The 10867-nt window shown below is 36.6% G+C and overlaps 1 protein-coding gene across 3 annotated transcripts; it reads left to right on the forward strand.

The window, feature by feature from the left end:
- The first annotated feature begins 440 nt into the window (after positions 1–440).
- LOC138023761 (uncharacterized) lies at positions 441–8425 on the forward strand. Of its 3 annotated transcripts, XR_011126784.1 has the most exons (7): positions 441–699; positions 2936–2975; positions 3982–4075; positions 4415–4459; positions 4569–4685; positions 7236–7429; positions 7956–8425. XR_011126784.1 is itself a non-coding variant. In XM_068870827.1 (5 exons), exons 1-5 carry the CDS (start codon positions 646–648, stop codon positions 8084–8086), a joined length of 513 nt encoding a protein of 170 aa, XP_068726928.1. In that variant the 5' UTR covers positions 441–645; the 3' UTR covers positions 8087–8425. The 3 variants fall into 3 exon arrangements, 2 of the variants coding, with proteins under 2 accessions (XP_068726928.1, XP_068726929.1); XM_068870827.1 differs by lacking the exons at positions 4415–4459; positions 4569–4685; XM_068870828.1 differs by lacking the exons at positions 3982–4075; positions 4415–4459; positions 4569–4685 and having other exon boundaries at positions 455–699.
- The last annotated feature ends 2442 nt before the right edge of the window (positions 8426–10867 follow it).

Consider the following 10867-nt stretch of genomic DNA (forward strand, 5'->3'; position numbering starts at 1 on the left):
CAAATGCTTGTTGCTGAGGGTCCTCCCAAGTCCAGTGTATATGTCATTCCGACGCAACTGGCGTAGTGGCGCACTCTTCTTACTAAGATTGCTGATGAACTTGTGAAGATAGTTGATCATTACGAATAAAACACAAACAGTGGTTACGAACATTTTCAGCTTCAGCTACATAACTTTTATAAATGTAACGTTTCGTATGGTACAACGTACATCATCAGAAGTGATTACTATTCAGTTACAAATAATTATAAATTCAAAAATACAGCTGTACGGACTGGGAACTAACGAAATTGATTGGCATAAAACGACAAAAAATATGCTAATAATAGAGATAAAGTTTTGTTTTGGAGGGAAGCAGTCAGAAAAAACACGTTTTGTGACCACTTTTAAGACGGAGCTTAGTAACCGTCTGCTTTTGTCACGGACATGACCTGGGCCCTAGTGATATTAGTAACTGACAAAAATGGCGGCGGGGTCGCTATTTGTGCATTCTTCAGGGAAAGAATATATCTCTGCTGATTTGGATTGGCATTATTCTGGACAATTGTGCTTTAAAGTGTGCAACCTGGCATAAAGCAAGTGTTTCAAGGGCAATAGACATTGTTTTATGGGTACAAACGTAAAGAATGTGGCGACGGGAAAGTGATGCCAAAATATGTTCACAACACAACGAGAGATCATTTTGGGACCACTTTGAAGGTGAGGAATTAATTTTTCTAATCAGTAATATGGAAAGAGACTAACTTCATTTATTAATGTTGTAAATTTGAACGTTTTCTTATGAGCAGAGTGTTTAGTTTTCTGATTGAAGCAAGCTGTAGGCCCTACGTACAAATCTCCTTCGAAAGGTTCAGCATCTAATTTCTCCTAACAGTATCATGGGTTGATTAAACGTACAGTGCTGCGTTATGAGAATAAATAAAATCATTAGCTATGAAGAAATCTTTTGATAGCTTTCTTTCTTAGCTTAATTGTAATTCAAGGATACTACTTTCTATTTTAGTCGTTCTTATAATTATCCCAATATTTGGAGCTTTAATATGAAGAGACTTATTGATCTCTGATACAAAAATTAATTTCCCACCTTTTATTCATCAATACAAAGTAAGTTAATTATTGTACAGTGTAACTGAAAATGCTATAATAATAAATTATTAACTCTAGAATGCTTTGCATGGATTCTTTGTATAACCAACATTGTTGTTAGTATTATAAAATGTCTATATTTGTTTAACATTTCCTTTCCTTGTACAAACCATAGATAATTACATAGTTCACTTTCTCTCTAGATTAGTTTTTGCCAATTGTGGGATAGTGTACTTTTCTTTATTTATATTGATGGAGCTGGTTAATAAATAAAACTGACATTTTCGGACAAGAAGTTTGGCAAATAAATCATTATTACGTACATTGTAGTACTTATCATAAACAAGAACTATTAAATTGTAATATTTAGTTTTAAGGTCTGGAATTCTTGTTAGGGTTTTTTTCGTGCATGATTTGTATTCTTCTTTTAACAAAATGCCTATGAATTGAAAATTTGTTTGTATTCTCTGTTCTAGGATAAAAAAATGGTGTTTTTACAAGCACTCAAAGTTGCACATTTTTGTTCTTAAATTTAAAGTAAGAAGTAATACTTTTTAACGCATTGACTCCAAGGTGTGGGACTTAACATATTTTACTGTCAGACTGTCTAACACCAGTCGATCTTACTTGTCAATGGGGATGGTCCAGGGCGGTTCAGGTGACAGTGGGTTCAAATTAAATTAAATTTGTTATTGTCATTTATATTCCTGATGTTCATACATATTAGAATATTAATTTAGGGCACCTGTAGACTTGATTAGTTTACCAACTATTTAGTTGTCCCAAACTCTACACACACAACAATAGTACCTCAAGTATATTTGTTCTTTCTTCTCCCTAAAACGTTTTCCCTTTTTATTGTTTCATAGAAATTGTATTGATTCTTCTCTATTCTACAATATGTATTATATACACAATTTTGTTGTAACACTACTGTATAAATTATCAAAACTTTTACATTGTATGTACATTATTTATTGTGTGTGAGTTAAAATTAATAGAAATTGACTTGACTTGACTTGACTTTCTAAAAATACATGTAAATCCAGGGGACTGCGTCAACTTTTATTGAATAACAAAAGCTTCTGACACTATTTTGTGTGCAGAGGTTTCCTTCACTCATTGTTTGCACCCAAAGCTACATTACATTTTTTTGTTACATGATATTTTGGCCGCACACTTCAGATATTTCCATTTTTCCTGGAAATTTTGCCCAACTTCCAGCACTCATTGAAGCTCCAATAAATTTTTTTTTTATCCTAGACAACGCAAACTTTAGTATTCCGAATTTAAATCATTTAACTTTCAAAAAGTGCAGAAACAACTTTTGCCTCACAGGCATTTTAAATTTAACCTATCTACAGTAACTACTGTTTCTTTTATGTTTAAAAAATACAATGTGCATGTGCTTTTCGATAAAATTACTAATGAGTATGTCCAGCATTTGGAAGACTTAACTTTACATGTACATTTTGGGCCAGATTATGCAGGCACTGTAATTTCAGTTGTTGTTTTTCATTATTCTCTTGTCCACCCTATCTTGGTTTCAAAGATGGCTGTTTGTACTGATGATGATTTTATCTTTGACTTGTGTCTTGATATTGAAGTTGGTTGTACATGTACTTTAATTTTGGCCCTGCTGTTCTGTAGAATGGGCAGTGTACGATTATTGCAACCTTTTCCAAAGTTAACAAAACTGACACAAGGGCTGCGACTGATGCTTGTCCTCTTGATTTTGAAATGATGTTTCTGTAAATTTCCAAATATTTCTTATCAGTTGTTCTAAGCTTCAGTTCAATGTTATCGCTTACCAAGTCAGTGAAGTCTTATTAATAATTATGTTTTCTAGACTAATTCAAACTCATCATCAAGCTTGGAGTCCTTTTCAGGTGAGTGGATGCTACATTGTGTCTCGTCTGGCGTTTTACACAAAGAGAATTGACATCTATAGGGGCACACTGGTCACCACTGGCCATTTCCATTTTATCAGGAAGCTTTTGACAGAGATAAATAAATTTTTATAATTAAAGTTCTTTGTGATTTTCAATGACAAGTTTGCAAGGCTGAATCTTTCTTCTGGTCTCTGAGGAGTAAAGTTGATACAGGCAATACCATTATTTTATTTAGTGCCACTGCAGCTTGATGAGCTCAGGGATTGCCATTGCTTCCCATAGGGCAGCTACATATTCCACTTCTGCAATCTACCTCGATCATAGCTTACTTCTTAAGCAGTTCTGCTTCAAACAAAATTGGTTACTTGTAGTGGTCTTCTCTTCATACAGCGATCAACTTGGTGAAGCTCTTCATTTCCTCGACTTTACAACAAGGATTTGGAAAAAAAATGAAGAGGAGAATTTACAACAGTCAGAAGTAGTTTGTTTGATAATGAGAAGCTGGACTGTAGAAGCTGTTGCACCAAAACACTAGGGAGCCAGATAAAGATTTTCCAAATGCAAGGGCAAGCAATTTTGTTTGAAAATACATTTGAAGGTCTTTTGTGATAAAGTTGAAGAGTTCAATGAAATTGTAGGCCCTCTTTCGTTGTAAAACCACACTCTTAAATATGTTAATCATGGATTCAGTGTACATGTAGTTGTCAGAGATATTTCCTCTAGTGATTAGATTTTTGCAGTGGCAAAGAGCCCACTCTTGCTGCCCTTTTAAAGATCTTTTTTCATACTTTTGGTAACAATTGGGATATTTTGCAGAAACCATATCAGTTACATTGTAATACAGATTCTGCTGCTGCTTGGAGGAGTTCTTACAAGTTTTTGAAAATGTCTCATTAAGTGTTGATGATCATCTCTATTTATGTTGTTGCTGGAGTTATATATCCAACGCCAGACAGCTTGCAGGAAGTGGAAAGTACAGAGCAGTATTATTACTTCTTTCCAGGTGTCCAAAAGAGCTCCCCTTTGTCCAGAGTCATCATCAGTCATAAAAATATCTGGACCTGTTTTTGGTCCTCTGCCACCAAAGGCATGTGGAGGTAACATATTTTGTACTTTTTCAAGGCATTGCCTTATGACATGCTGTGATTGCCCAGATGTAATCCACACACCTACATTTGTAGCGGCAGAGCACCAGCAGGGTGATGTGTGCACGTGAGATACACAGGGTTACTGTGTGGGCTCTGATCACACTAAGTTGTCATCCACAGTATTTGTCGGTATACGAGTCTGAATTGTCATGTGATTCTCAAGACTTTGCGGAGGCTTGGGTACTCGTACATGGATAGAAGTGGTGGCCATCTTGTTGCCTTTCTGTTTGCTGTGATTTGTGTCCACGATGTAATGCTTTTGAGAAAAATTTGCTTTGTTTTCCCCAGCCTTGAGACACCAACTGAACGAAATTGGTCTTTCATTTTTGGCAGGTACTGAATGTGGACATTTTGAATTTGTTTGGATTTATCGAAAATCTGGCTCTGTAATATCCTAAAACGAAAACGATTGCAATCTCATTTCTTTCGTTATCTTTTTCAGCTGTTGATAGAGGAGAGTTATTTTGCTCATGCAAGCAAACATTTATCGTCCTGGAGATTCAGTGCGGGCTACACCACCTAATTGGAGTCGTTTTAGTTTCCTCGCAAGCCAACATTTGTACGCTATAATTGTGCGGGTTTAACAACAGAATCTCAAAGTGTCTGCTAAATGTTACAGACTGAAATAATTATATTGTTTTTTGTGTGTGCACTGAACTTGTTGTGTTGAGAGAATTTTTATTAACACATTGACTCCTGGGGTTTCCCCATTGATGAGCAAAATCGTCTGGGGTTAGACAGAATAAAATACGCTGGTGTTAAACAATAAAATACCACATGTAAGTCTGGGCGTTTCGGTCAGCGTAGGTGTCGAAGGGTTAATTTGGACTACATGTAAGTGCTATGCTGCTGACTTTCCCTGTCTCATTCAAGATTCACTCCCTGTCATATTCAACATCAACAAGTTGTTCAGGCACAGTGTTCATTGGATGAGCCTGCCTTTGTAACTGTTTTTTGTCTTGTACTTTTTTTTTTAGGAGCCTCTTGCTTTTTTTTTTTTTTTTGGTCAGCTTTTTTCGTTTACACTGGCATAATTATATACATGTACCATCTTGTAAATGAAACCCACTTTCCAGTTCTTGAGCGACCACCACTTTACATGTTGTATTTTATGTTAGATGATGTAGCAAGTTTGGACATCCAGTTGTCTACATCATCCTTACAACTCATGTCACATTCTTGATACAGAACTGCACTCTTAAGGTACCTTCTAATACTGAAAGATCTTCAAATTCAATTCATTTACACTCATATTCTGTTGGCAAGATGGTAGCAGCCTTTGCATGTAGGTAGATATCTAAGTGTTGGGTTTTTTTCTTTTGGGTGGCACAGTGCAAGAGTAACAATGATCTTCATTTATGCTAGTCGACTAGGAGTTAAAAAGAGTTGATGGATTCTTCTTTTCACTCTGTCTAGTAATATTTCCCTTATTACTGGTAATTAATACTGTAGAATTTCAACTTGCATTGGAAGCTTGAGTGTCTGAAGAGGTATTGTTTGGAGCTTTTCCTGACACAGAAGTTGTGTTGTCAATAATTAAGCCATGATTGTCTGTGAAGATTTTAAAATTAGTTTCAGATTTCCCTGCCCCATTAGTTGTGTAATACCTTGTCAATCTTGGTTGCCCAGCATAGTTTTTCTTGAAGCTTTATCTGAAAGAATTTTTGGGTTGTAAGTTGTAGCTTGGTTTGGGTTGTCAGGGGCTTATGGTTATAAAATCAGTGGATGCTTGGTTGTCCATAATGTCCAACAGGGTTTCATTTGAAGTATTTTCTGACCCACTTTCTATCTTGCAAGTTGAAGTGTGCTTGTCCAACAGGATAACGTTTGGGTCTTTCCCTGACTGTTGTGTAGTCTGTTGAAGCATCCACCTCAGTAAGGAAAAAAGACAAAAGGAGGCTCTGCTCACAGGCTGCTTGATAGTCTAACAAGTTGCCATTTAGGGCTTACCCAAAACCAATTATTGTTTTCATGGCAGTTTCAGCTTGGATGCAGGTTTTTCATTTGGCTTTGTACCTAGAGGTATTTTATTTTTATGCTTTTCAGAATTTTTCACTTGTACAGAGACAATGAATTCCACATAATGTCAAATATGAGAGAGTAATGAAAAGTAACCTTTTGATCTTGAGTAAAATCAAGTGGCAATCCTAGGGCAATGTGCTCTGCGTATGTGGCTACAAAAACCCCACATTCATCACTGTTGAGCTGCTGCGCAATGTCAGATGATGGAATTACAAAACTTAAAACTTCCAGTTCTTCAAGACCTGTCCAAGAATTGATCCCATTGATGGAGGCACAACATGTTAGGAAGTTATTGACTCAAGAAAATGCCATTTTTGCACCAGTGTCATCATACAGAGAATCCAGATGGACTAAAAAGTTCTCTTGCAGGTTCACAACAACTAGGCACAAGTGCCTGCCATGGTTGGTTGAATGGTGCAAGAATGACCTCTGAATGTTGAATATTTGGATAGAGTTGATGAAACTTGTACTTCAGATATTTTTCTCTGGAGGGTTTTGCCATTCTTAAAAACATATCTGAATTGAGAGTAGGTACTTTGTTACCGGCTGCAGGGGCCTTCTCCGCATTGATAAGAAGGATGTTAGACAGCCAGAAACCTTCCTCTTCTTGCCTGGGCAAAAGTCTATAATGGTCGCCACCTTCCCAGCCACATGTTCTCAAGTGTTGTGGGATGGTATGTTCCATGGTTTCAATCAGTTTGGCTTGCTCTTTCTCTGATTCACATATTGGTGTATACTGAGGACCTGGGTAATCTTTTGCTGTTCCCTTTTTTTTTTCTGCAATTTTATTCACAGGACGAGCACTTACACTACTTGGAGTACTAAAACTACACTACTTATACTTACACTTGTCTATTTATACCTGCACAAGTCACAATACATAAGAGCAAAATACAAAACATAACAATATGTTCCTAATAGCACTGCGCTATCACTAACAATCCATTTTACATTACAATATTGCTTATTTACATTACATTTTTAACAGACAAGGTGAAATTACTTAAATTGAAAGTTCACCCTTGTTTTTCCCGCAAAGATTCCATCTTTTTATCGATATGTCTCCATCTTTTGCTGTTCTACACAGGTCTGGATTTCTTATATCACACCATGGCTCCTTCATGGGGGCGCTTCCATGTTGGACTTGGATTGTTTCGTGGCTTTGTCATCTCACAGGCTGCTGCTCACTGTCACTCCGTATTGAGAAAGAACATTCCTTTTCAAGAGACTTCCACCATCGGGTCATCAGAAAAATCTCTTTCATACACTGTAGAACACCAGGTATGCTTTTTCATTGATAGCTTCAATTGTACTACACCTTTTTATGTGAGTGTCATCTGCAAAGTAGCAAGACCAATTTCTCTTCATGTAACACACATAGTGGCCAGAGAAAAGCTGGTTGCTAGTGTGCACCACCACAGCAACAAGCTTGTTGGACACTCGTGAGATTTCAGTTTACTGGGACTTGTCAGGGGTTTGTATCTCACAGAGCTGCACCATGTCATCATATTTCACCATGTTCTGGTCCGGAGCTTCTTACCATTGGAACTGAATCGCATTTATTGTACAGTGATTATTTTCCACTGAATTTATCAATTATTTAGATTAATCTGTAAGCCAAAGTCTTTTTGTTCTTTTAATTACTCATTCAGCACCTGTCATAAACAGTTTAGATTGCATTTACAAGACTAGTACATGTTGTCTTTCCCTGCCTTGCATTGAGTGTATGTAATGTGTTAGTCGGTTAGCACTGCAGTCATCAAGTCCCCAGTACTGATGCTGATCATGTATGCTGTATTTCTTGTAGGTCATCACACAGAACATACCTTTACAATGAAGAGGAAGGAGGGTTTCCATTGTAGAGAATGCAACTCACGTTGTTGCATGTCAAGCATAGTTCAAGTTTCACTTCTCAGATTGAAGAAGAACATTTTTTGAAATGACGGATCACTATTCTTGGGTATGAAACCACTGTTTTGGTACTCACTGGTTTTGTAACCCAGCTCACGGCAAAATTCTTCAAAAAAACCTGCTGCTTTCCTTTCTGAAAATCTGAGTTGATGCTTGGAAGCATGCAGATAAGTGAGTTGGGATGAACTAACCCAGGAGCAGCCTTGTAGGCACGGATTTGGTACTGCACACTATGCAGGGCTTTCCTGTGGAACATTATTTTTTTTTGTAAGGTACTTATCAGGCAATATAATTTGCCTTTTCATAATTATGTCATTTAATTGGTTGTTGGAAGCATTTTTGACAATAAAAAAAGGCCACCAAAAATTAAGTGTGTCTAAATTCTCCGAAAAAGGCAGGTAAAACATGTCCACCAAAGTATGCATTAATTGCAAAGTTTACCAACTGAAGTTGGCTTTTATTGCTAAGGGGACTGGTCTCACGGAGGTGGTTTTTGTTTTTTTTGCAAAGAACACTTATATTCTTGGACAATCAACTTGCACTTGTTCTTGGATAATCAACAAATTGTTGTGAACCCAAACCTACCTGTATGCATTCAGTAATTTTAGGTCATGGACATCCATTATTATAATACATGTAGGTAGTTCTTTTGCACATATACATTGAAGGTTAGCTAAGTCAATCTTTATTTATTTATTTGCACATTCGTCATGTACACGGTACAATTATAATGACAAAGAGATGACATAATAGAGCGTTTTCACAGGGTTTCACAGCGGCCATGTAAAGAAATGACAACCATGCTAGTGTACCAAGCTAATCCTCGAGGAATTGAACTCTGTTTCCATTCAAATACCTTCTTTTGTTTCAGTAATCCAATATGGCTGCTGGTCACATGAGCGAAAACGCTCTTTATAAAACTATATACATCTTTTAAAAAATGGAGAAAAAAAAACTGGTAATAAGTACTACAAAAAACAAGGTGAACAGGGGCCAAAACAATCAATTCAGTTTAATTCTTTGCTTATTTTTACATTGCACACTGTAAGCACTGTGTAAATGGGTTTTCATTACAAGTTAATGACCTCGATGCGTCTAACTTTTAATACTTCCTTGAAACAAAGTAGGGGATTTTAGGTAATTTTTTATGCCCAAAAATGGAAATAAGCTTAATTGAGCAGCAGTTCAGAAAATATATGGTATCCTCTCCCTGCTTTGTGATGAAGAGACAAGTCAGCTACATCAATTTCAAATAAGGAAATTTAAAACCTTAAAAAGTCACCAGCTTGAAACCAGAATTAAACGCATCAAGGTTATCACCTTCTTGTTTCCATGATAACCAATAATGTGTTACTTTGGAAAAGTTATTATAACTGCACTCTGAATGTCTAAGCCGAGACATTTGTGATCTGGAAGTATGATTGTGCAAACCCTTCACTTTCAAGGATTGAGGACTCAAATATTCTGGGATTACAAAGAGTAAAACCTGTAAATTCCACTGTGTAAAAGCATTCATCTTCGCATTAATGAACCTATCAAAACAAAGGTTAAGACTATTCACCATCAAAACTGCAGCACTGAATGTACATATCTGTGGCTTCAACTTTATACAGTGGATAGCCTTTCCTAAACAGGCACTACCTCCATGACTGTAGTTTGTAGTAGCTTATGTGACAGACTGAGGAGATTATTGGACAATAATTATAATGACAAAGTCATCTCCCGTACAGATCACACTTGAATATGGCTACAATATCATGATTATACAAGTGTGTGAAAAATATTCTTATTCACTACTTGCACAATCCCATATGTAATGCAATACCTTTTGAGGGGTTCTTTACATTAAAAACAATATTAGTTTTTTACTCTTGGGACTGTATCATGCTTCAGTGTTTAAAAGCAAATAACACCCCACCCCCCGTATTGCATTATGGGATTGTGCAAGTAGTGAATTACTGGTTGTTTACCATTTACAAAAAAAATCTGGAAATTTCGGTTGGAATGTAAATGGTAAGCCTATTTTGGTCTTCCCAAAGGAAAAATTTCTGGATAAAACGGGATTTCTTGAAAGGTAGTCTAAAATTCCCAAACGGAAAACTTGTTTACCATTTGGATTCCCCCATGATTTTTCCTCCCTCCAGACTCTCTCAGTAAACTTGAACAAATTTTGTGAATTTTACACGCCAATCCCAACTAAATTTCCCATTCGGGAGTTTTTGCTTACCATTTGAGCAAACCTAGTATCAAACGGTTTCTGCTTGTAAATGGTAAACAACCACTATTATTTATCCACGTAGTTCATTACTGAATTCCATTGACATGACACAAGTAAAGGAAAGAAAACTAGGGTAGTAGAGTGGTGGTGAAACACGAAAGCTCACCAGCTTTTTTTAGCCAAACATTTCTCCCTATTATGCTGAATATCTTAAAGATTCTTTGCAAATCTTTCTATCGAAAGCACTGCTTGTAAAAAACTATTTTCAAAGCAAGTATTGTTTAAATTTTGAATCCCTTTTGGTGTCAAACAGTACACATACTGGATGCATTAATTGTTGTGAGTTAACTAAAACGGAAACCGACTTCACAGAAACTCGCTAACACAGTGACCGTCTAACAGTACTGATCAGCTCAGGAAGACCAAAGCCCGAAATTCCAGCCAAAAATTAAGGCAAAACACATGTCACCAAGTATAATTTCACTTCAAAGTGCTCCCAAATTATCTCTCGTTGTGTTGCGAACGTATTTTGTCGATTTTGGGATCACTTTCCCGTCGCCACATTCTTTACGTTTGTAGCCATAAAACAA

This window comes from Montipora capricornis, chromosome 11 (genome assembly GCF_036669925.1).
Source record: "Montipora capricornis isolate CH-2021 chromosome 11, ASM3666992v2, whole genome shotgun sequence".
Lineage (NCBI taxonomy): Eukaryota > Metazoa > Cnidaria > Anthozoa > Scleractinia > Acroporidae > Montipora > Montipora capricornis.

Excerpts from the sequence above, each read along its gene's own strand:
- LOC138023761 (XM_068870827.1), top strand. The coding sequence starts at position 646 with ATGCCAAAATATGTTCACAACACAACGAGAGATCATTTTGGGACCACT. Across the intron at positions 2,976-3,981 it reads AAGCTTGGAGTCCTTTTCAG|GTGTCCAAAAGAGCTCCCCT; the intron begins GTGAGTGGATGC and ends ACTTCTTTCCAG. Across the intron at positions 4,076-7,235 it reads GCCACCAAAGGCATGTGGAG|GTCTGGATTTCTTATATCAC; the intron begins GTAACATATTTT and ends TGTTCTACACAG.